The sequence below is a fragment of the Ammospiza nelsoni genome, chromosome 5, assembly GCF_027579445.1.
Source record: "Ammospiza nelsoni isolate bAmmNel1 chromosome 5, bAmmNel1.pri, whole genome shotgun sequence".
Lineage (NCBI taxonomy): Eukaryota > Metazoa > Chordata > Aves > Passeriformes > Passerellidae > Ammospiza > Ammospiza nelsoni.
This window is the reverse complement of record NC_080637.1, coordinates 34,240,986-34,268,252: the sequence shown is the minus strand read 5'-3', so window position 1 is coordinate 34,268,252 and position 27,267 is coordinate 34,240,986. Positions and strand designations below refer to the sequence as shown.

General features: G+C 37.3%; 1 protein-coding gene across 1 annotated transcript; it reads right to left on the bottom strand.

The window, feature by feature from the left end:
• Window positions 1-27,249, bottom strand: CAND1 (cullin associated and neddylation dissociated 1). The gene is made up of 15 exons (XM_059471640.1): window positions 27,049-27,249; window positions 22,565-22,708; window positions 15,633-15,787; window positions 13,782-13,905; window positions 13,107-13,363; window positions 12,919-13,024; window positions 12,272-12,417; window positions 10,941-11,233; window positions 10,183-10,324; window positions 8,061-9,554; window positions 7,187-7,282; window positions 5,395-5,564; window positions 5,136-5,300; window positions 4,803-4,910; window positions 1-3,750 (listed from the first exon to the last, which is right to left on the bottom strand). Exons 1-15 carry the CDS (start codon window positions 27,114-27,116, stop codon window positions 3,526-3,528), a joined length of 3,693 nt encoding a protein of 1,230 aa, XP_059327623.1. The 5' UTR covers window positions 27,117-27,249; the 3' UTR covers window positions 1-3,525.
• Window positions 27,250-27,267: the final 18 nt, after the last annotated feature.

Below are 27,267 nucleotides of genomic sequence, written 5' to 3'. Positions count from 1 at the left end.
TTTTTCTTTTTTTTCAGAATTAATTTTAAGAACAGCAATAACAAAATAGACATTTTATCTGAAGTTTAGAGCAACAGGGAAATAAAACCCAGAGGCTGCAGGTTGAACTGTTTGGCAGAAAGAAGTATTATTTCAGTCAGAATGATAAGGACTCACAAAACAAAAACAACCCACACACACACATCCAAGGCCACATGTTACTTTGCTTTTAGAAGTGGAGGTAATGGAGGAGAAGTACCAGTAAGTATGAGAACAGTTGCTAAATCCCTACTACTGAGTCCACCAGTACAGGGTGAACTTGTTCCAAGCCTCACTATTGAGAATATCTGTTAAGGCAAATACGATAGGAGCAGATATGGAGTTTTAATTCCTAACTTGGAGTTGATGAAATTTAAATATAATCCTTCATTCAAAGGAAGCAATGCTGTTTACATGGCTATGTGCTGCTTTGTACACCTCATAAAAATACAAGTGGAGTAGTACATCTCTCTTTATTTTGTCAACTGCTGTATTAGATGCCGTACTTGGAAGGAAAATAATATAAAAAATAAATTTACATGATTGAAGTGCAGCATTCTTGAAGCATTTGTAGGTTTCAATTTCTAATTTTAGAAAAAAACTCTTGTAAGAATGGCGAGTTCTTTCACTGAAAAACAGAGCGTGAAGCATTTTTGAGATACAAAAATATTTTAACCCAAGAATCTACAATGTGAGGACTGGCCAACCATTTATGTATTATGCACAAGCTTGTTAATGTGTCTCAATTGTCAGTGTGCAAAGCGATGAAAAATACTAGAGAAAGTTCTGATTTTACCAAACATCCTAAGAGTAGCCTTTGAGAATGCTGGTTTGTGTTTTAGTGAGAGAAATTTCCTATTTCAGTTTCAAATACTCAGCATTTAAAAAACAGCTACAGGTATTTCTGACATCTTCCTTAAGAGAATGACATGAACGTAATTGATCTAAAAGCATCAACACACCAGATTTATACAAGTACTTGGATATACAGAGGGAAAACCAAAGAAAACTTTCAATCCAGTGATCCAGTGAAACTGAGTGGAATTTCAACACCTAACATAGTTAGATTTTGTAACATGGATAAATTATCTCAGTAATTATGGTGGAGTTACAATCTTTATGAGATAGTCTTCCCACATAACCAAAATAACTGCTATGGGGAGACAACCACACTCAGAATTTCTGCAATTTACAGAGAAGACTTAGTTCTTATGTTTCTACCTGCTTTGTCAGTGATCAAAGTGAAAATTACTCTTCTGCAAGAAAGCATTCACAAGGTGATAGAGCTCAAGCTTCCCTTCTGTCCTTAGGCTTGCTCCCCTGTAAAGTACTGTAAAGCTAAGTGAAGATGATCTGCCTCCAGCACATCAGCTGTTTGTTATGGTAGTGCAGAAGCACACGCAGATTCTCAACTACGAATATTCTGTTCACTTACCACTGTCACCTACTCCCTTTTCCTGTTTTAGCCTCATGGTTTATGTTTATCATACCATTCTCACATCTAACTTTAGATCTATAAAACATTTTAATATACTTTGAAAACTTAACACAAAAAGTTCAAAGATTAATCTGACAACTAATTAGTACAACAGATTCTTAATTAGGAGGCCTGTATATTGCTGCAACTGAAGCAGATGATTTATACAGTAAGATAGCATATACTTAATTCACAGTGATTTTTCTACTGTATGGTTTCTCTCTAGTCATCCCACTCCTTTTCATGACATTTAGATATGTTGGTATGTTTAATCTCATTTATTTCTACTTCTAGAAGACAATTGTTACATTAGTATGAAGACTTTGGAGACAGAGAAAGCTACATTTTCAAAAATTTCTACAGCATTAGAATTGTTACTATTGAATGAGTTCATAGACTTCTTTGTTCAGGTCCTTCTATTAAGGTAAAATGTACCAATATCTCCTTTGCTTTTCCCAAGCTGCAAGCATGTAAGGTGAAGATCTGCCCCCAAGCCCCAATGCTCACAGGAAACTGTCTCTGAGGTCATAAAAACGAATGCATTTTCAGTCTCGTAGCAGCTTATGCCACGTACCCACATAACAGGTTTCCAAAATATCTAACTAGCTAAAAAAGACCAGTTAACTAAAAAAATTCAAATTCATATCTGACTTTAGGAAAAAAAGACAACTAAGCAGTTGCATAAAACAAGTAATGAGGCAGTGGTCCCTGACCATTGTGTTATTAAATTCCCAAATCCAGTTCATTGTGGGACTGTCAGCTCTCCAGTAAAGGTCCATTTCTAAATTACCCCATTGTATCCACAGAGGAATGTTTTCTTCTGTTTGCTCTCTATCTCTCTCCAGCCCTTTGGCCATTCCCTGTTTCCTGTCTCACCAGAATACTGTACGGCACTTGCAGCATTGCAGCCAACTGGTGGTGCCACGTGCCAGAACAAAATGATGGTCTGGCAACACTTGTCTAGGTAACACCATATATTAGTGCCTTAACAAAAGCTGTCAGATGAAGAATAGGAGATAGAATCCACTGAAGAAACTTCCTTCATACTTTTATAATAAAAGCTAAGTCGAATGCCAAGTTCAGGAACCACTGAGCAGCTCTTTTTGTCTCTGCTCATTTTACCTCCATCATGTTTCCTTCCAATCTCACAGTTTGTCCACCTTAATTCCAATGGATTCAGTCTTTGGGAATGAAAAACCATGAAAACTGCAGAAACTGTCATGTTTACTGTAAGAGTATCTGCAGGGTCATATTACTGGCATTTTAAAAAGCCAGGTTAAGACAACAAACCTTCATTCATCCCTTCCTGTCTGAATGGCCTGTATGTCAAAATACCTGAAAACTGCACTGATACAGTAGAACTTATTTTAACTTGCATTACGAATAAACTGCACATGCTGTTTTACAGACAATATATATTTGTAAACTTGCTCATGCAAAATTAGTGTGCACAACAGGGATATTGGTTTTCTAATCCCCACATCTGTAAAAATGACATTTATGTCTGCTCTTTTTGAACTGTGCCCAAACTCTCTTTTTAATATAATAAATCTTACACATAATTCATCTGCCAGCCAAACCAATTTATGAAGCTGAAACAAAAAAGAATAAAAAGTTATACAAAAAACATGGTGCACCTGGACACTTGATTCCCACCTCCCCCCATATTGTTTACAAGTAGAAAGAATGACTAAAAGAAAAAAAATCATGGTCACAAAATTTCGACATTTTAATCCTAAACATTACAGGGCAAATGGATGTTGGAATTTATTTCCATACACCATGAGTCAACTTTTTAATTCCCAAATGTGGCCAAATCCACTAAAACAAGAGTGGTTAAACTCTGGACTATGGAAATACATTTCTGGAATAAATGCTAGAAAAGCAATAATGGGAAAAGCCAACTGTCTCCATAAAGGTAAATAAAGTGGAACAATGTGTGGATTAGATACTTTTTCTGTTTCTTACTCATAACCTGTCAATTCAGTGCATCATATGGTTCAACATAATGGTCCCCATTAGACAAACATCTAACTAGTGTCCATTGATTCCAAGTTAGTGGATGATGAATCTTTTTGGATACTTTCAAAGATGGCTGCCAGCTCAGGGTTAGAGCTTATCTGTGACTGAAATTCACTCATTAATGGACTCTTCTCTGCTTCTGGAATGGTTAGAAGTGCTGCTACAGCTCTCATAGCAGATCGTTTTAGTTCATCTTGCTTTTCAAACTCCTGTTTCACTGAGTTTGCCTTTACCTACAGAAAAAATGAAAGTATGTTTGAAACTTTACTCAACCCTCCCTCTATACAATCTTAAAAAATGTACCTTAAAAAAAACCATATTTCCTCTCAAAATTATCTATGCTCTTAAAAAAAACAACCAAACAAAAAATACCCCCAAAAATCTTTTTAGCAGAATTTTTACCAGCAGTTTACAAATAGACTGAAGCTCTGACACGGCAAGGTAAGCAGAAAAAAGTTGTAAGCTGCCAAGTCAACCACAAATCAAAGCAACTATAGCAGCCAGCCTTTAAGCTAGTAAGGTCAGTAAATGACTTTAAACTGCTATTATCAGAGTACTCCCAGCTTCCAGAGGACAGAACTTTTTAAAGAAGCTGACTTTCATTAGAATAACTGCTTAACCTTCTCTTGTTATTCTCTAAGATATTTCAGTGCTACAAACATGAATTATAATTAAAGGCAGTCAATTTTCATTATGTGAAATAAAGCAGACTAGAGTAATGAAAAGCGAAGTAAATCAGACAATAAATGACTGTCAGAGCATGCAGGTGAATCAAAACCAAGCAGGAATGGAAGGAGACTAACTACAAAGATCCAATAATCCTGTAATATAAATGAAGAAGAGGTGGGGTAACTGACAAAATCTCTAACAGAAGTCTAGACAAAAAGTCTAACAAAACAAACATTACTTTACACCGCCTTTATCAGCCAAATGCTTGTCTGAAACAACATCATCATCAGAAGTGAGATAAACCCTCAGTATTCCAGTTTCAGATTTACAAGTTGCCCAAGTGGCAGCTGAATTTTTAAGGAACAAAAGAAAATGCATCAAAGAAACAGAGGATTTTTTAAAAGAAGCTTACAAATCTCTCTCCATCTGTAATTTAAATACATTTAACACTTGTAAAAAAGATCCATTCATTTCTAATCTAATTATCGTCTCTACTGCAGCTTATCAACTGTAACTCAGGAAACGCTGCAGCAGTACAAAGGTATTCTTTAAACACAAGTTCATTTATATTTCTATAAGAAAACACAAACCAATGCATTTAAATAAGCTGAAATACCTTAGTTGTACACGTAGCACGCAGAGGTTCAACGAGCCTGTCCAACCTCTGCAGCACTGCACTTGGACAAAGGGTAGACAGTCTCACCAGCATTAAAAAGGTCAGCATCTAGGGTGAGGAAAAACCCAATTCAACAACAGTTATGCCTGGCACATACATGGAGATATATCTCTCACCATGCTGTGTAACCTTTTGAACAGTCACACTTTAATTAAAATGGCAAATGTAGTGAAGTACTTAAGCATGTGAAGTAATATTTTCACCATTTCAGTCTATTAACTATTTGAAATATTTCGACAGTCACTCCTTTCACAGAGAAAAATGACAGCTAACCTTAATATCATAGTGATCCTTCAGGCCATCTTCAACATGGTTTAGGAATTCAAATATATCTAGTCTATCCAAACAGCTATCCAATAGAGTATACATGCACTCAAAAGCTGCTTTCCTTATGTCCAACCCATCATCAACTGTGTGCTTAAATGGTCCCATTTCCACCTGTCAGTGAATAAAAAAAAAAAAAAGTTAAGTAATACACTTTTAAAAAATCACCTACTTACATATTTAGCATTGTTTTTCTCAGTTATCTTACCTCTCTGATTAATTCCTTTCTGACTTTTGTTTCATTGTAAAGATGAGGAAGCACAGTATCTAAGAGGTCCCTTATCAAAGATGGTTTATTGTGGGCAGCTGAATTAAAAGTCACTAGGGCTACTCTCCTGACATTGAGATCTGGGTCCTCCAGAGTTTTCAGAAAATCACCTGCAATCACACACAGAAAGAAAGCAACCTATGAGGATCTTTTACATTTGCCACTTTTAAAATATTTTTGCTTAGTTTTAAACTTAGAAAAAGACATACTTAGTGCAGGAGTTATTTTAATGTAACAGACACCTGCTATTTCAGCATGATTACACAAATAAAGGATCAATTATCACCATATCAAAGCTATTAATATAATATAATTGTTATATATTATACTTCATATAATGAAATAGTAGTAGAAGAAATACCAACAAAATAAACTGCCGTCACAATGACTTATAAACTTTCTTTTCATGTAAATTAATGAAAATTACATTTAACCTTTCATTTTTTCCATTTATTAAAATTCTCTCAAAATATGCACTGGAAAACCAATTTCAATTTCTGCAGTTCAGGAGTTCCAGAACACCTCTCAAGGAAACTACCAACATAACTGATTTTTTAACCCTCAAACTGGCATATACTGAGAATGCCTAAATTATTATAAAATTGGCCTACTCAGTATATATTAATGTAGCACCACCTCTCCCATGCACCCCTACCTTTGGGCATTTTTAAATTAGTTTCTTCTATACTTCTCTAACACAGCTGTATTAAAAATAAATGGCTGCAAGAATATATCCTCAAACAAAGTGACTCTTACTCCCACCAAAAAACTGGGTTAGAAAACTCAAAATGACTGAGGTTTTTAAAGTACTAGATTCTGATAGCTTTTTGACTGAATAATCAATAAATATTTCCAGAAACCAAAGGGGCAAGACAAAGGGGGAAAACCTACAAACATAATTCTTGAATATATTACTTAGAAAACAAAAAAGCTTAGTGATGAAAATAACACACAGTAAACTCACTTCATTTCCCTATAAACAAAAACCTTGCTCTTTACAAAACTTTATGCTTTAAATCTTTCTCCTCCTATTAGGTTAAGAAGCATAGATCATGTTTTTACAGATCTTTAGACCTGTAATTAAACAAGCACAGAACATTCATAACATCTTAAAAAATCTACAATACTTTGTCATACAAATGCAAAAATAAAAAAGCCACAGCATTGCAAAAGTCTTTGTCATACTGATGTTACACTGAAAGCTCTGATTACCTTACTCCTGTATAAAAATACACACAATTCCAAATGCTTTCAGACTACAAGCACTACAGAATCATAACAACCTATATTTACAATTCAAAACCTGGTAATACTCAGAATAATTCACACAAGCATACACATCTTAAGTGGCTGAATGTCAAATATTTCCAAGACCGCATTTCTTGGTAAATATAGTACATCTTATTAAATCAAACTGATATAATTTGGCAAAAACATGGAAAGCTTTTGGATCTCATCCTACTAAAAACATTAGCTTCTTGTTTTGCCCATCACAAAGTCAATACATAGAATTTTTAATGACATAATTTTTACTGCTCAGAATTCAAATAAATTAGTGTTAATAGAAATCATTGGCTACTATGGAAACATCTTGTAACTCTTCCAACAGTTATCATTAACAGCTAATTCTAGTATCTTCAAAATACTTACTTCTGGTAACACAAAAAGAAAATTTAAATGTAATTCTCTTGCCTGAAAACATAGAAGCTGTCAGGATAAGTGGAGTACTTACCTATGCAGTTTTTCAAGAGTGGGTCTATGGGTTGAGGATGATCAGAAATAGTAAACTTAACAGCAGTAACCACTGAACTTCGAGCATATGAGGACCCTAATAGGAAACAAAAGTGTGAACATGAAAGATTAAAACAGAACAACAACAGAATCTAAATCATGCTCAGTGCCACTCATTCCTCTTAGACTTCTAATACTCTTAAGAAACAGCAAACAATGCTATTTATTGCTAGCAATGCAACATGTAATTCAAATAAACCTACAGAGAGAATATTTTAAACAGGGGGAAAATACCATAACATTGTAATAAGCATGTAATGTTATCTCCTATAGAAAATGTGAGCAATAAGCCTATTAAAACAGATTATTTATGATCACACATCGGCCTACAAAAAAATTCTCCCCCTTACAGCAGAAGCACATGAAGAAAACACGTGAATACAGTTCTTGATATGAGACTGATTCATTAATTACGCACAAAATTCTTTCCTAATTCTTAAGAATTTCAGAATCCTTATCTAAAAATTAGGAATATAATAGCTGACATGAAAAGGTCAAAATGTTGCAACTGGTTTGTCAATTTGTCTCTTAGTCACCCATTCTCCTTCTCCTTCAAGTTTATAGCTCTGTCTTAAACATAAAGCATAACATTGTTAACAGAAATATAATGTCTGAAAGCAGAACACAAGTAATTCTTGTTGTGTATGACTAACAACTTCTAGTAAACACAAAAAACCTTAACCTTCCATTGTTGGGGGAAGGGAGCAAAACTTCAAGACACAACATTTAAGCAAGTAATTTGAAAAAAAGATCCATTTTTAACAGGTATCATAAAGCCATCTGCTCCAGTACATATGTGCATTACTACTCCTCACCTGATGCCAAGTATCCCTTGAGTCGTGGAAGCAGAGTCTCTGGGTCTATCAACGTAAGCTTGCCCAAGCATTCAGCAACAACATTCCTCGTACCCTCTTCTGCACATTCACAGTGTTTCAGGAGTAAGGCCCAGATGTTCTCCACATATGGTTTGAGACCAATCACTGACGCAGAGCTAATTATTTCTTTCAAGGAATGCAGAAGAAGGTATTGCCTCTTAGGCTGACTGGTTATTTCTTGTAGGACAAATGGCAGATACTCAGGAAGATTGCCAACACTAATACTGCCTAAGGCGTACGATGCCGCTGACTTGACTTCTTCGCTAGGAGAAGAGAATGCTTCCAGTATTACAGACTTCAGCTCGATTTGTCCACTTAAGTCAATGTGATGCCCAACTTCCCCAAGAGAAAGCAAAGCCAAAAGACGAATGGAATCTGTGGACCTCGAGTTCTTAACATCTTGAATGAACTGACCTACGACAGCCGGTCCTTCCTTAGGGCAGGCTCGAGTGAGGGCAGCGACACATTTGGCAATGGAATAGTAAGACTGCTTGTGAGTAAGTGCTGTGCTCTGGGAGTACACTGGACCCGTTAACATGCGCAGTAAATCCATATAGCCTAAATTGTTTGTACCAGTCACAACCAAAGCCTGGAAAAATTCTAGCATGGCACTAAGTGCTCCACCCTGAAGTAGGGGTGATCGTACCAGCCCAATAAGTTCATTGAGAATGGAGCCACTAATCTTTGACAGGGAGGAAGGATATACTTTAGCCAGCGTTGTCAGAAAACTGATGGCCATCTGTGATACGTGCATGTCACTTTCGCTAATCAGAGGTGGAAGCTCATCCAGGACTGCATCAATCATGGCAGCTGTCAAGCTGTCACTGTAATTCTTAATTAAAATATCTAGCGCAGAAAGAGTGCCCAGCTTCAAAGCTCGCTGGTTCTTTCTCAGAAAAGAAGCAAGAATAGGAACTCCTTCCCCAAGGATTGGTCTCAAATCTATCTTCAAAGGAGAACCAGCAATCAATGTCATTGCCTTCACAGTAGTTAACCGAGTGATCTCATTCTTCAGTCTCTCTAGAAAGATCTGAAGTGTACTAGGCAGGTCTGTGCCTAGACTGTCACCAAGGCTACAAATTATTTGACCCATGCAAGATATTGCCCTTTCTTTCACCTCCTGATCAATGTCAGCGGCCTTTAATCTTTTGATTGTACAAGTAAACAAATCTTTGATGTAAGGAGTAGCATCAAAGGAAGTAGGCTGGTCTAAAGGACGAATAACCTTTACAAGTTGTTGGGTAACCAGAAGTGCCTCTGATGTTATCTTGTAAAATGGGTCACCAACACAAGCTACAACTGGAGGTACCAATGCTTGAACATGAGGATGAAAGACTTGGGGAGAATGATTGCAGAGGATCACATACAAACAAGACAAAGCATCTATCTTCAGATTAGAAGAACTTGATTTGTCATTCAGTGAAAAGATTATTCCTGGAAGAAACCAAAAAAATGTATTTTTAGGGCAGGTATTTATAATGTCTGCTAGAACACTTTAAAATTTCCAAAGGAAGGCAGCTATATTGAATTTACACCTTCTGGCTCCCCATCTTTCTGAATGCTTCCAGGCCCCTTTAATCACTTTATTCAACCAATTAGCTTTTAAGCTACCTCCCTTCAAAAGACATGGGTCATTCAAGGGTCTATGACATATTTTCTTAATTATAAAGAAACTCTGAACCTTTAACATTTTCAACCTCACTTTTGACCATTACTTCAAATTTCAACATTTAAAGTTTTAAAAGCTAAACTATGGAAAATATTTTTCTCTGTTCGGATGGAAAAGAAGGCAGTTTGATTTTGTAATTAAGAATCAAATTAACTTCTTTTTTTTATAAAGAAGAAAAAACCTTTAATCTTCTCTTTAAGATTAATGGAAATATATGACTCAAATATTTATATGGATACACATGATAGCTGATTATTTTGCCATTTTCTTTAACAGAAGCCACACTTCAAAGCTTTTGCAAAAAACACAGTCGGGACTTCAATATTTTGATGTCTCATAACTTCCCATACCATTTATTACTAAGTATTTAAGTTCATGCTGTGTTTCTCATACCTGGTACAAGTACAGGAACATGCTGTGTTAGGGCTCCAGGTAACACATTTACTAGCTCAGTCAGCATGTTAAAGCAGCACTGACGAGTCTTCACACTTTTCTCCTTCATCTGTTTGTGCAAGGCTTTAACTATGTTGGGAACCTGTAATCATCACACATCTGTTAATTGATTCAATAGCTGGCATTTCTTTCATTATTGAACACTGGGGGCATATAAAGAAATATGTGCATCCTAATCCCCTGATTTCTCTACAGAACTAGAGAAGTTGTAGAAACACTGGGAAATGAAGATTCAAAATAATTGCATTTTTAAAAAAAGTGATTTAGCTTTGAAAGGTGATCTGCATTAATAAAACTTGTTGTAGAGAGCAACAATTGAAAAGTCACCTAAATAATTCACTTAGATGAAGTTTTCCAGCATTATCTTTTCTATTCTGCAAATAAAAAATGTTGCAGCCGATTAAGTTTTATCTTCATCTTATGTCTGGATACAGAACGCGGGAAGTAACTTCTGCTTTGGCAATGTGGCTAAATGACATAGGACATGCAACTTTTACAGGTGAGTAAACAAATTAAATAAGCACATTTGTACAAGTCCATTTCAGTTTCTAAGATTGCTGCATTTTTTGGGGCCACTTTATCCAGCTTGCTCTCTATGTTACTACTACAGGACAAAGCACATTGAATGAACTATCCTTATGAACAGGGTGCAATTTTACCATGCCTTCTCAAAGATAACAAAAATCTTTACAAATAACCTGACTCTGAAGCATTGTCAAAGGTGTCTCTCCTTGTTCCATTGCATCAGGATCACAAAGCCAACTTTGCACAGGTCGAGTTTGTTTTAAAAGAGAAAGATATGCATGAAAAACATCTGCTTTAACATTCTCTTCACGTTCTTTGAATCTGGCTATTAAAGCAGGAGATACAGTTTTGTAGAATTCTGGAAGCATTTCGTGTCGTGTGCTAACCACAGCATCCAGACATTTAGCAGCTGCACGTCTCACTTTCCAGCTCATGTCATCATCATCACTATATTCATCATCGCTCCCTTGAAAAAATAAATTATGCATATGTTCAAGTCTAGACAAGCAAAGCATCAAGTTTTATTTTCAACAATTAAAAAGAACACACTTTTCAACAATTAAAAAGTTGGGTTCTTAGCATAAGACACATGAAGAAATAGGTTCAGAATTACGTTAAAAACCACATACACAAAAAGCCTTCTAAACAGCCTAACTTGTAATTCTCAGCCAATTTTTTCACGTTACCCCCCACACATATTAATTTAAACTGCAAACAGGAAAAGGAGCTCCCCATCATATTTCCAGCCTGACTACTGATTTAAAGCATATTCTTTATTCATGACAACAAAGGAACAGTGAATACTAGCTGATCAAGATTCAACAAATTATTCTGTGTGCTTCTTTCTAGAGGTGAATCAAACTATACATTGTCCCCAAAAATAACAAAAAGCATAAAATAAGCAATATAGATTTTTCAGGTCTTAAAGCAACAGCTATACAGCTCACTCCTTCCTTAGGTAATGAGAATTTTATGCCCTCAGTTCAGATTACTTGTGTGTCCAAGTTTTCACAAAGCTTATATCTGGCAATGCTTGCCACCATATTAACAATAAAATAGCTTATGCCTTTCAGTCTGAAATACTTCAATCCTACTGAAAAATACTGAGTCATTTTCAATCTATTCTGATTTTATGCATTAGGTACCAATATATTATAGTGGAAAGTAGTGAGAAGCCTTTCCCATGCTGTGTATGTATTTCCAATTCATTAACTGATGTTCTCACTTGATTTATATCATGCCACATGCTTCTGGCTGTTTCCACCTTTCAGGTATTTTAAAATATTTGTCTTGTATTTTATGTTCCCGCTCACAATTACTGATCTCCAGCATCAACATCCTATACTTTTATTCCAGGAAGTGAGTTCATTAGCCATGTTTAAAAGAGGTACAAAATTTGAATTAAAATGCTGGGACTCAGGAGTATTACCATCTACACCAATTCTCCCAGATGGGTGCAAGATCAAAAGCTCATTCTCTCTCCCAAACCAAAAAGAGAACATACCTTGATCATCATCATCACCGCCATCAGCATCCATAGCATTTTCATCTTCATCTTCATCATCATAATTGTAATTAGGATCATAAGTAAGATACTTAAGACAAATGTTTATAATAGTAGATACATGAGGATAAACTTCTTTAGGACACCTGTGTAATATAAAAATACAATCACTGTCAAATTACTTTGAAGTACTAAAATATTCTTAAAAGATTTTGTGTTGCAAGCTGTACTTTGGAGAGAGTAGCCAAGACACCATCAAGGCATCCCTCTGAACTACAGAAATTCAAAGGGAAGGTCAAAAAGGGCAATGTCACTTTTTAACAGGATCTGCTAGACGGGAAGGTTGCAAAGGACTCAGATATGCCTTTGGATACCAATTTTTTATCACCACTACTGGACACAAATACAATCAGAGAACTTCCCACCTTTTGTTTGCACAAGTAGCAATGGCACAGTAGAAGGCTTGTAGAGTACAGACATAACACACTGCTTAAGAGCTGAGTTACAAGATAGCTAAAGGAACTGTTCCAGCTCAAAGCTTGCAAGAGTAATTTGTAGGAAGGAGGCTGTCTCTTGACAGCTTACAACCAAATGACACACTACTAGATCTGAAGAAAGCCTGAAATAGGTACCCATGAATGACTTACCTCCTAACAAAAGATTCAAAGGCTTGAATGCAGTACTCTCGTAGTTCATCATCATCTACATTACAAAACTTTACAACCAAAGGAATTATTTTCTCAAGATATTCACCTGGTAAGATAAAAAAATTAGCTAAGTAATTACTCTCACGGAAAAACTTCAAAGTAAAAGATAATTTATATATTTTTCTTACCTATTCTATGACCTGCTTGTCTACTGATAGCAGCAATACACTGTATATAGGTCCTAGTTGTTGACATGGAATCATTTTTAGACAGTTCTGTCAACAGATGTTCAATGAGGTCAACAAAAACCATATTGCCACAACTCATAACCAGGTGACCAAGAGCAATGATGGTTCTTTTCCTCACAGCAAGTCTTGGGCTGGTCAGCTGGGGGAGCAGACAGGTCAGAATTGAAGGATGGAAGTTAACAAGCAGTCCTCCTTGCCTTAAAACAGACAAAACACAAACTCAAAACCAATTGAATCTAGATAACTTTGTTCATATACTGTAAAACAATCCTTCAAAAATTCCCCAAACATCACAAACATTCCAACCAAATGTTTAAAATTTCAGGTTTTAGAACTTGTTAAAAGAAGAGATAGTTTAAAACATAACTTCAAAACGACAAACATTAAAATAAGCTTAAAACCACAATTCTCAGAAAGTTAAATAGTAATTGATCAACCAATTATCTTCAGTACATTCACTTATTTTTTTCTAAATTAAGTTTCACCTACATATAACACTACCATATTATTTCATATGACTTTGAATAATTTAATTTTAACATTTGGAAAACTGAAGTTCAAGATTTAAGCAGTATTTATGAGCATTCACCAGCATATTAGAAGAGAGATGCTTACCTGCTCAGCATATCAGCCATGATATCCAGTGCCTCCAGTTGAACAGACACATCTTCCTGCTTGGCTATAGCACTAGTGAGACGCCCTGTGATCTTTTTGCAAACATTAGCTGCTAATGCAGAACCTGAAAGTACAACAAAACCTCTGCATTTCCATATTTTAAAAATACACCTTTTAATACTAGAGATGATTTTTGTGACTATGGAAAGCAACCCAATCTACATAAAGAAGCTTTTTCCAACCAAAAAAACAAGCTTAAACAGCCACTCTGGTAATGTCATGTATGCTCTGCATTAGAGCAGAAAAATTATCTATGTACAAACATACTAAGCAGGAAGGATTCCTGTCCCAGAGGGTACACACAACAGAGCACTGCTTTTGGAAGGGCAAGCAATGGAAAGTGAAAGTCACAAGTCTAGAGCAATAAATGAAAGGAGTATAAGTAAAAATGAAGGTATATACTATATGGTAAGGAAAAGCACAAAAGCAGCAAAATAGAATTATTTTGCACAAGAAGCTACTTAAAAATTAAGTACCTGACTGAAATACTACTGAAACATTTGAGAAAGGCGGGAAAATTTATATCCGAAGTATTTTAAAATATAAGTAAAAATGTCTTTATAACAACTTCATAGTTCCCCATTCCTCTAATTGTCTAACATTGTTTGGAGTAATTATGAGAAGGAACTCCTATCATGGTAACGATTGCCCAGTGGTTAGTACTCATCTTCACCTGCATGAAATTTCTCAAGTCACATTTTGCAAATTTTAATGTGAAATGAATACCATTCCAACCTATGGTAAACCTAGTTTATATATATTATGGCTCATTTTTAACTACAACTAAAATTAAAACATAACAAGTGGACAGTCTAATGTGTTACCATGGAGGCTAAGAAAAAGAGAACAATCTGTGTTTGAGTTGGGAGCAAGAAATAACATGCTGTTTATTTTTATACTAGGAATGTTAATTATATTGAAAGACTTGCCTACATTTTTGTTTGAGCTTCACCTCCACCCAAAAATCTTTTGTTTTGTGTAGGCAAACACAAGAGTAAAAGCTTAAAACAATTGACTTAAAATTAGTTACTTATGTAAAGCTTAAGCATCTCACTGCTGCTTGATAGAAGCAAGACTTACATGTCAATTTTCAAAAAGGATATTAAAATCAGAGCTTTTTTTTAAATTCACGAGACCTCAGTCTCTAAAAATGTAGTTTCCAAAGCCTTTTTAATTACTCTCTAGTTTCATTCATATCCTACACTATGATATCTAAAAAGCACTTGAGTAAAAAAATGCTATTAACTGATGAGCTGATCAACATTAGTGTCTCTTCTAGAGGAAAGACTGCCTTCATTTAAACCTGCAGATAAGACTTTCACTAATTTAACAGGCAACTGTCAGAAGCACAATGTACTTCCCAAGACAATTCCTAGAAAGTGAGACAAGAAATCAGATGGTTAAGGAAAAATACAGGAGTTGTAATCAATTTTAAAGCTTATTATCAACCAAAGACCAAGATGAGATTTAGCTATTACTACAGCCTAGATGTGCTCCAAAAGGCAATTATTAAAACAGAAGCTTTTACAACTTGTTATACTGAAGTTTATATTCTCTGAACTTGTTTTTCACATTAATGCAATCCTTCAGTAAAAAATATGTTCTTAAACTAGCAAAATTTGGCAATATAGTCAGAGAAGGAGAAACTCAAAGGGTACTTGTGCCATGTTTTTACCCTAACTGAAACTATTTCCAGTACTGAAACTCTTCCCTAAAACCTCCAGCTTTTTAAATTTTTTTGAATTAGTAAATGATACAACTACATAAAGTCTTTAGCACAAAATGCCTTACCACTGGAAGCAGGGGGAAGTTCTCCAATCACAGTTTTAAGACCAATGCTTGAAATGTCACGTAACTGTTCTTTATCTGAAAGCATGTTTGTACACAGGGTATCTACAATGGTCTCCACTTGATACTCCTTCACTTTACTCACCAGAGGTCCCAGACTGTATAAACAAGAGAAGAGTATTAAATTGGCAACAATATTATTTCAGTATTTTGCATTCAAGTCATAAACTTCAGCTTGGTTTTGGTAGCAACACAAAGCAGAATTTTAAAAACTGAAAACCCTCATCTGGTTGGACTGATAACTTGCCTCCATAAATCTAGTAACAAAACACTTGTTTAGTACATGTTTCTTATTTGGAGCTGGAAATTCATTTTGTCTGGCTGTTCTGCTTCAGTCTCAAAACCACAGTCCCTCTTATTTCTCAGTTCACAACAAGATTTACAACAAAAATTAACCTAGCCAGAGCCATCAGTTTACATGCTTGACCATCAGTGTATGCGTAACTCACAAACAAGTAAACAACATTCTTAATCACTGCATCTTTATTCTATACAACATTTGGATTCAGTCATGGCTCTATGCAGTAAAACAAACCCAAAGGCATCTTCCATCCCCAAACCTGTTGTAGGTACCCCATTGCTGTTACCCTTTTTTCCATGTCCAAGAATTCACAGGGGCAAGACCCAATTATTATAAGAAAATGCCCATCATCAGCAAAAGGCAGAAAGCAAGAGCACACAGGAGTAGGACATGGACAAGCAAGCCCTTGCACTCAAGCACTAGCTGCACAATAGTAACCAGAGTAAGGTTCAGAGATTTGCCATCAGGGGCTTGTCACCCATGTTAGGCAAACCTGGAGCTCCTTTTTCGATGGCCACGCTCACAAGGCCTTACCTCCCATGAACTCAGAACAGCGCTTGCACTTGAGGCACAACACTTGGATTAACACCCAGGAATCTGCAACTCCCAAGGCAATCACACCTAGCACTTCCCATGCTTTCCTTCACAAACCATAACCTGCTTGGTGTCTTTCTCTCCTTACCCACGCATGTGGGTACTCATGCGGTAAAACCCGCTGAAAACACATGTGGGGGGTGGGCGGAGAGGCAGCAAAGGCAAAACACACTTGCCAAAACCAGACACTGAAGTATCACTTGCAACTCACTCCATTTGTTAATGCACAGAATTTGGAACTCATTTGAGATTAGTCAAACTAGTGCACAGACATCTGAAACTGATGCTTTATGATCAGCCACAAATTCAGAAAGATTGCAATTTATTCCATTTGGAGAGTATTTAATGGAGGTTTACATATAACCTTAAAATAAATACACAAGAACAACTTTGGGGTTAGATTTTTAGCAAGTACAGCATACATATAATCTCAAGAGAACTCTTAGTTGAGATACTGACTGGTATCTGATCGAAGGTATAAAGAGAAGCCCTTTAAGTGCACAGAAATGAAGATGTAATGGATGGTTTCTAACTTGCTTCAGCAGTTCCTGCAGAAATTAACAGTTCTGACAGAGATCCCTTCCTTAAAAGCAGTCAGACCTCATGCCCTAACCTGACACTACCCTTTAATTTAGGGAAAGGGCACTGTACCGGATTCTTTAGATTCTATTAAACTATCTCTACAACCACTAAATCCCTGAGAGTAGGAAGGGGTTTAGAGGACCATATCCACAATCTAATCTGCTCATTTTATAGCTTCAATTATGTTAAATTATGAATGATTAAAATAATTTCTGAACACTAATATGGGTAAAGACTTTTTGCCTCTAACTTAAAAACTGCTAAATCTGTACACAAACATCTGCTAACACAAATTATTACCAATAATTATGTCTGAGACACAAATACATCAAGCTATCCCCGTCTACAGTTGAAATATTTTCACCAGTTGCTGAAAAAGCTCACAGCTTTCTTCACAACTTGATTTGACTCTTCAGTCAAGCTTTGCCTTCACCATGATTCATTGACACATCTATATATAGAGTTTCTCTTCATACACACCACTGTCAGTCAGTGGCTTCTCACAGCACTGTTGCATGCACCTACTCTTGGTGCATAGTAAATTGTTTTGCAAGCAACAAAGCACAAATCAACTCGAACAGAAACCTGTAGAATCCTAAGGTACAATGACTCCATAGTACTCCAGAGAAATGAAACTCCCTGTGTGTTTCAGTCAACAGACTACAGTACACAAGGTTAAAAACCCCTTGTTTTAAACCTGAACTGTTGAACGACTACTGAATTCTTTTGATTTAAATATGCTTGTTTTTCAAAATACAGCCTACGAGTAATTAAAATAATCACAGTAAAGGCCAGTCAATCAGATTCATCTCAGCTAAGAATCAGAAACGCTTTTTTGCTAATGTTTTAAAGATGACCAAACCACTGGAATGATATTAATACACACTATAAATTACAGTTTCTGGGAAGTATTAAGCCATATATTACCTGAATCAGCATCTTCGGTCCTATTTATTCAACCTATTAGTTCAGCAAATCAGACATAACAATTGTGAAGTAAATTTTACAAAATATTACCTCAAGCTTTTCTGGCCTTCACAATCAGTAAATATCACTTATAGACCTTATTATTAGTCCGAGATTACAAATCAATCTTATCAGAAATTGAAAGTATACTATAACCTTCTTGTATCAAATCAGTTCTGACTACAAAGCTTTTGCACTTAAGCATGTATTTTACACACTTGAAGGCCATTTTGCATAGTTTTAAATGATCTTTGATCTTTTCCCTTTTACTAGCCAATAATTTGTGTCTAGGTTCTCTTAAAGTAAAAAGCTCATTCAGCTGCCTATGGAAATAAACAGCAACACACTGGCTCCTTTAAGTTACACACATTTGGAAATAAAGGTGTTCATAGCATAGCTCTTTATTAGGAAGCTGAACACCAACACATAATCAATTATAATCTCCAACTGGCATATTTTAACAGCTATGGAATAAGCACATTTATTTACAAGGAAGAATTAAAATTCACAAATTTAAAAAAACCCATATTATTCAAATCACTAGTATAGCATGATGTGCAGCAGTGTATTAGCAAAGCATACAAAGTGCTTTAAAGCTGCTGAACTGGATCAGCCACACAGCAGCCAATACATGCATCATCCTGCTCACACTAATGACTCAGACTCACAGCGTCAGGGAGAGCTCCCTACATTGAACTACTGCCCAGAGAAGTCACTCTGATAAATGCAGAGAAACTGCAGTACCACACGGAGGAAGCACTGAAATGCTTACTTTAATTCCACCTTCTTTTTTCACTCTGGATAGATTTGGGTATGTTTGACTTCTTACTTGGTTCAGGAAAGATTTCATAGTGTGAATCAATAAAAATTTCTATTTGTAGGTTTAAATGGCAGAATATCAAAGTGTTCAAAACAAGAAACAGCTCATCGTTAAGCTGCAACACTGAACACATGAAACAATTAATGTGCAATTTGGGCCAACAGAGCATTACAAAGATTATCAGCAATGAGGAACAAGCGATACCAACACAATACCTACACTTAGACAAACCACACTGCTTGACTACACCTCATGGACATAATCTTAATCAAGCCACAGGCAGTGCAACTACTGCTGCCATAAGGTGCACAGGATGCCATGCTGGACTAGATTTACTAAGATAAACTAAGGATATGCTGTAAGAATAGCCTTTTTCACACCGGCGGATGGTAAAACAGCCTATGACTATCAGGTAAATCATAAATCATTCCTTCAAAAATTGGAGACAACAAAAATACATTTAATATTTTACATGCAGTTTAGAAAAACAAGGTAAAGAACCTGTCGTTACTGACACAGGTTTCATCTACTGCCTGCAGTAAGAAGCTTAACAAATAAAACTCAGTTCCCTTCTGTAGGGTCAAAGACTACAGCAGGCCAACTTTTACTTAAAGACTACTAATGCAGCTCATTCATTTTCACTTTTATTCAGAAATTAACTGGACAACTATTTTGCAAAGCAGCTATTCAAATACCAATGAACCCAAAAACTGACTTCTGCTTTGCTTTTACCTGGTTTATCCTGCCCCAAACAAGCATAATGTAATTGAAAGGAGCAAGAACAAAATCACCAGTGTGCTTTGTAGAGATAATAATGAAAAAGTTCATCAGCATTTTAACCAATGGAGCTCCTCTTACTCAAGCGTGAAAGCGAGCAGTGGATAAGGCAAAACCAGGAACACTGCTCACTTGTTGCTACACTCACCTAAAAATAAATACTGCTTAATGGTTGCTCTGAGTTGTTTCAAATCTGCTGGGTTCAGTGACCTCGAGAATCAAATCTTCAAAGAGTGACTCTTATGCAAGAGTTTTATTCAGAGCATTTCAATTGATCTACCTGTAAAGAAAGTTCCCCTAACAAGCTCCAACACCTTTCTCCCTTCCTCAAGGAAAATCTATCTCAAGTGCAGATTGAAAAGAATATTGGGCTGTCTTAAATCCTCTTTCTATGAGAGGGAATTGCTACTTTAATGGGTCATCAAGGGTCTGATAAAAGTTACTGCTAACAGTCTCTAATGTTCACCACAATATTTAAATTAAGAGAGATCGAAAGACAGTTTGTGCTTTCCTCAGCTGGAAGTGCCAAGAAATCCTTAACAGAAATACACAAGAGCACAAAATATTTAAAATTTAAAAAGCCAAGAAAAATATGCTGGCTGAAATTAACTTCCCAACGAATCAGTCTTACATGGAGTGTTGTGGCAGATGGAAGATTTCAGATCAGCTTGAACTGTCTTAAAAAACCTACTAAAAAAACCTAAACTAAAAAGCTTAGTAGTGCTCAGCCTCTCCCATCCTTCACCCCGCCAATTTTTCTATCAACAGGTAAACTGCAGGAGGAAAGCAATAAGCCAGAAGAAAACAAAGTCCCTAAACCAGACTGTCACAAAACCAGGGAAGGAGCAGTGTGAGAAAAAGAACAAGGAGTACAAGAACAGCAAACAGGAAACAGCAGTAATATTAGGCTTTAAAGTGTCATGAACTGTATTTTGACTACAAGCTGCTTTAAGAAAAGAATACTCTAAAAGAGTGGTGGTTTTTGTTGTTTTTTTGTTTTTTTGGTTTTTTTTTTTTTATTCAAATCATAGCTGCAAGTGATTGGGACACAAACAAAAAACCACAACTTGATATGATCCAGAACATTTACATGTCCACCTTCTACACAGATGGTCATAATTCACCTGAAAACTTTTCTATTATGTTTCTTGTCCCATTAAAATAAGTGTAAAACTGTTCCTTAACATTATCTGGAATTCTCAAAAACACTCCAAAATTGAAAGAGATTCAGTCATATTAGTTAAATCCAAGAGTTTTATCAATATATCAAAGTAAATTTAAAAACTGAAGAACTGTTAATAAGAACAGGATGTGCACACACACAGGAAGTCATCTATTTTCTCATTCTCTTCCCTTTGCAATCTTTCTTTAATGTTTTAGTAAGCATTACTTGTACTTTAGACCCTACATTCTAACACTGCCATTAAAGATGGTGATATGTGTCTCTAGGTGCATTAATCTAAACTTCAGGACAACTTTAGGATTTACATTAGAAATGTATGCTAAAATGTAACTTTTCCATAAAATGCTATTGCGCACAAAGACAATTCTAAGCCTGAGCCAAGTTTCACAACAATATGCTCTTCTGATTAAATACAAGCAATCAGTTTCAAAATCATGAAAACATAAGGAGCAGATATTCCAGAAGTTTGAATTAAAAAGAAACAGGTCATTTTGTGTTGTTATGAAAAGAATAGGAGTAAGACACATGTTAAAAACACTGCATCCTTGGTGACAGTAGGGAAAAAGTAGTGACAATTACAGTGCTAATATACCTAACATCGCTAATATCTGGCTTGAAACTTGACATTCCAACACCCATTTGTCTGTGCAAGGTTTTAGTTACCATCACGTACAACACTTCAAAAGCTGAAGCAAACACTGCTTCTAAGTACATAAGCAGAGGTACACACGGGCTTTTTCTGCTTTGCTACTCTGACAGGGCTAAACTACAAAGAATAACGAGCTAAACCAAACTTGGCTAGTCACAATGTGAAACTTCTCAAGCTCCAAGTTTACTCCAATCCATACCTCATGGAATTTAAGTAGTGTATATGGAGTATTAAAAAAAAAAACCCTATGCTCACAAACAAGAAACATTCTCAGGAACACTATATGCCTCCTAAGAGAGGCCCGCTTTAAAGCGCACAAAAATCAGAATGGCCAAGAACAAAAAGTCGTAAGAAATGTAGCACCTCTTCAAAGGGTGCTCTGGAAAATTCACACCATATGTAAAGCTCAATAAAGTGAGGAAGAGAGGCCAGTGAAGCAACAGAAGTCTCTGAAAGGCAAGTAAATGCACCCTGATCCCATAAAACATTTACAGTCCCTGTGAAGCTTGTAAAACCATCAGCAGAGCATTCTGAATGCTAGTGAAAAGGTAAGTTCCACTTTGATAACCGAGGCCACATCTTTACCATTTCATGTTTTCATGTCTGCTTGAAAACAACTCTAATACTACAATTCTTCCCCTGCACATCATCTAAGGTCTCACCATCAAGTATCAATGTGACAACTGCCACTGAATTATAAGCTTTTTCTATCTATTTAGCAATCAAGAATTGGCACCAAAGAGCAAGTGCATCACTCAAACACTTCCAGCAGGGACTGCTTGTGCTATTTGGTGCCTGAAACCCCAAATATTAATCCCCAATGTCAACAACATATAGTTTTTCATGTTACAACCATTAAGGCAGGTAATCTACAAGAATAAGGGCTCCTTTGGGAACATAAATTTCAAAATTATTTTGTGAAGTGGTCCTTTGAGTTTTCAGAAGTGCTTTATATTGTTCAGTCATTATACAATTCTTTACATCATAAAAAAAGAATACCTACCATTTAACAGCTAAGTTTTGTACCTCACCATTTTTATCTTCCAATAATTTCAAAATCATCTTCACCACCTTTCTTTCACTGTCATCATCCAGCTTGATAGAATCTTTCTGAAGTTCTGTCATCAAGTCATTAGTAGCCATAAACCTGACAAAAGATGTGGGATAATTATTGCTAAAGGGATATGGGTTATTCACAGTGCTTAGGATTCAAAATTCTCATTTCCATAATTTGTTATCAAACAAATCACATTTAACATTGAGTTACTGTTGTCTGTTTTGTGATGCAAGTAGCACGTATAAAACAGAAAGGAAGAAAAACTGTATTTGAAAATGATAACTGAGCTAGGTCATCACCTTTCTGTTATGAGAACAGCTACATATTTTACTTCCAGCATTTACATTATATTGCACATGATCTCCACAAAGAAAAACTGATACTTTCACAGATTTTAAGTAGTCCTTTCATAAGCTATGCTGATGTTGTAAAAAACAAGTTTTATAACTGTTTAAAAAAAAAAAGATCTCTGCTCTGAGTTTGTTTTAAAACAAGTTTTAACCAAGAAGAAAAATATAGTTTCTCAAACATTCTCCCATAAAATTCACAAAAGTCAAACTTTAATTAATGAAGGGAGAAATAAAAGTTATGCTTATGTTCCATGTGGTTTTAATTTTCTTGCCTTGTACAGACTAGCTTGTTTACAGCCAGAAAACAGAGCTGATCACATTTATCCAGCCCTCAATACAGAGTGCCACAGTGAAGAACAAAATTAATTCTTGAGAGATCAGGCAAATAAAATCATCTTCATATCAATTAATTTACTATTTAATAACAGTCAATATCTACCAATAGAAGAACATACTGAAAAATTACTTTCCAAAAATATTGCCTTTATGCCTTCTGTTTCTTTTTAATCTGAAGTCTGTTTCACAATCCATTTTTCTTTTGTAAGTGCCCTCTCTTCTCAGAAGCAGCAATACAGATGTGTTACTCAATTACAAATCCCACGGGCCTCGGCACTGACACCAACCCCCACTCAAAACTCCAAACAAGGGTTTGTAGTTAAACAGCTAAGGGTGACATTTGGACCTCAGGCACATCAGCCTCAAGCAGACATCACTTCAGCTCAGGTCATGCTTGGAAGGTTATCTCTGCAGCTTGACATGCCAGATACTACTTGTTACTGAACACAAAAGCCAAGACTCTGCATAATCTTAATAAGCATCACAAATGGCAGATACCTAACCCTACATAACGGAACTCAACTTGTCCTGTCTTTTAATAATTCCAATCTAATGGTCTCAAGGTGTTTCTAAGGTAAGACTTCACCCCTCTTTCACTCACTCCAACAGTCCCACTGAAGCAAGCCTGCAGTCTGACAGGAACCAGATGTGCACAAAAACAGGCTGGGGAGGCAAAGCATCAGCTTTTAAGCACAGTAATGAAAAAAGCTACTTGGTAAGTAAAGATAACAGATAGGACCTAATTTAAGCATATATATGAAGTCACACAGTACTAGAACACTCAAAAACTGTCTCCAACTTACTGCTGCATTTACCTCCTTTTCTTAAAAACTTAGGCCAATAGCTCCTATTTCCTAGCCTGAGAAGGTCATGTCCACTCATCACTCTCTTGTCAGTTCCTGAAGTATGCACACCATGCACATCCTGCTGAGGTGCACCAGCAGCCTCTGCATGCAACCACAACGGGGTTCTCTTGGTAGACTTCTCCACTGAAACTTGCAAACCAACCCAAACACCACAATGGGGTGGGGAGACCAAGCAGCTTCAGTGTAAAACTGCTGGTATTTAGAAACGTAGTTTTAAGTAGTTTTAATGTGACTTTTAGTCCCAATTCACCCTACCTGCACATCACACTTCACCTGGTGCAAAGCAGGCAGCGTGTCAGCAGCTGCTCCCAGCCTGTACTCAGAGCACTCATTCTCCTGCTGCAGGGAGGACACTCCTCCTCCCACAGCCAGACTGGAAACTGCCACCTTACCTGACTGCCCGTTTCAGAACTTACGCCCAAGCTTCTGTGTGGACAACACAATCACAAGTATGTACACCTTCCAAGAAGTACATATTCCAGCTCTGCATCGGACAGGTCAGTTTATCAAGAAAAATGAGGATTACTTTCTACAGTAGACCGCTTACTTGAATGATTGTTTTACACTCTGCTCCCTGGTATCAACAGGATAACTACACTGTCCTTATTCAAACAGACATGATCAAAGAACAAATGCACTTATAATTACTGAAACTAAATACTATTTTATCCATCATGCAAATACACAATACACATAAAGTTTCATAAAATGTTACTCCATAACAGCCAGTTGGTAAAGGTCTATCTTCACTCTTTTTTTTATGGTTTGCAACATTAGATTTTAATCTATGTTATGACATTTTTTTGTTTAACATTTGAGAATTTCAAAATTGTTCAAAGCTACTAGAACAGAATTTCTGAAGTGTGCTCTACTAAAGGAACTACACAAGAAGTTTTAATTACACACAGCTGGGAGGAAAAGAGTGTTTGCTACAATTGCACTGGACAGGTATAACCTAGCCCTTCTATACAGAAAGTTTTTAACTCCTAAAAATCAGTATCACAAATCTACTGGAACTTACTGTAAATCCTCCCCATAACTACAAAATGCAAATTTTACTTAATCACAGAAACAAATTAGTATGAAAACAGTAAAAAAATCTTGTAAAATTTAGAGGAAAAAGTGTTTCAGTCTAGTTTCAGAACAATTTAAAGACAATTTTAGTTTGTCTCTTTTTAGACTATTCAGTATTTTATTTACACAATTTCTACACTGAACTCTCCAGGTAATATAAAGCTATTAAAATTTGAAAGAAATTGACACAAAAAATGCCATATCAAATTTGTGTCCCGTGCTAAAACACTCTGTCAAAACCTAACAAGATTATTCAAAATATCTATATATCAGGACCTCTGTTTTCCTTTAGATTTTAATACATTGACACTTGTTTGGATGACTTTAATAATAAACTAAGCACTGTGATGCTGCAGCAAAGCAACAAAAAACAAGTGTATTTTATGCCTTTTCCCTATCCGTATTGATACGCTCTCATAGACAAGTAAAACCTTCAAACTTGAATTTCTGGTTGCACTCAATACCAAAACAATGTAATTCTTTTTAACCTAATGCTTTGCCAGAGGTACTGTGTAAATGTATTATCTCTGCTGTTTTTTAATTGTATTATTCTATTTTCTGAAATTTTACATTTCATCTGCTATTAATTTATTACAAAGCAAGCAAATGTTCCAAGGAAAAGTAGTGCTCCTGTGACAGATCCTGAACTCAAAACTAAATCCAGTTCTCCATAAGACTTAACTGGATTTCTCTCTGGATGCACAGGGGCAGTAGCAAACTACATGAGGAGCACAAAACCCCACTGTCTAAAAGACATAGCATCCAGAAGGATGTGAGCTGAGAATCACAGAATCGTCTGGGTTGGAAAGGAGCTCTGCAGATCATCCAGTCCAACCCGTGTGCAAAGACAGGGTAACCCAGAGCAGGTGACACAGGAACATGTCCAGGGTGGGTATGAAAGTCTGCAGCGAGGGAGACCCCATGACCTCCCTGGGCAGCCTGTTCCAGTGCTCTGCTGCCCTCAGTGTAACAAAGCTCTTCCTCATGTTGAGATGAAACTTATTGTAGTTTAGTTTATGTCCATTCCTCTGAGTCCTGTCACTGGGCACTACTGAAAAGCGTCTGGCACCGTCCTCTTGGCACCCACCTTTGAAAGAACTATATGCAGGTCTATATTGAAAGACCTATATAAGGTCCCCTCTCTTCTCTAAACACACCCACCTCCCTCAGTCTCTCCTCATAAGGGGGATGCTCCAGTCCCTTTACCATCGTGGCCCTCCCCTGCACGGTCTTGAGTCTGCCCTAATGGCTACCCCTTCCTGCTTCTATTCGTACAATCGCAGGATCCATATTTTCTGAAGTTGGGAAGGGATGAGAGAGACCACCTCACCCGACCTCTGCTGCTCGAGGCAGGGTCAGCGACAGCTGGTTGCTCAGGGCTTCTTCCCTTCGGCTTCTGAACATCTGCGAGCTCAGGAATTCAGACCTCCACCCTCGCCTGTCCCCACGCGAGTCAGCAAAGCTGGGGCGGCTCGGCTTCTCCCGCCTGCTGGAGATCTCTGCCCACGATGCGCGGAGGCCGCGGCGGTGCCCGCACAGCCGCGCCCCGTCCTTCAAGGGCAGCGAGGAGCGGGGATCCCCTCACGGGAACTTTCTTCCCGGGGCAGCAGCAGCAGATTCGCGCCCAGCCCCGCAGCGGCGGCGCGGACAGCCCGGGCCCGCGGCACCGGCCCCGCCACCGGGCACCTGCCCCCGCCCGGGCCGCCGCGGCACCAGGCCCGGGGCCGGCACGCAGGCGGCCGCAGGGGCAGCGCGGGCGCGGAGCCGGCGGAGGGCGCGGAGGGACGGCGGCGGCGGATCTCACCTGAAGTCCTTGTCGCTGGATGTCATTTTCTCCAGCAGGTTGGAGATGTGGTACGAGGCGCTCGCCATGTTGACGGACCCGGCCGGGGCGCGGGGGGGAGGGAGAGCAGGAGAGCAGAAGGCGTCGGCGGCGGCGGCGTCTTCCCGGCGGCGCCGGCTCCACTTCGCCCGCGGCTGCAGGGGCCGGGCCGGGCCGGGCCGGGCCGGGGGCGGCGGGGCG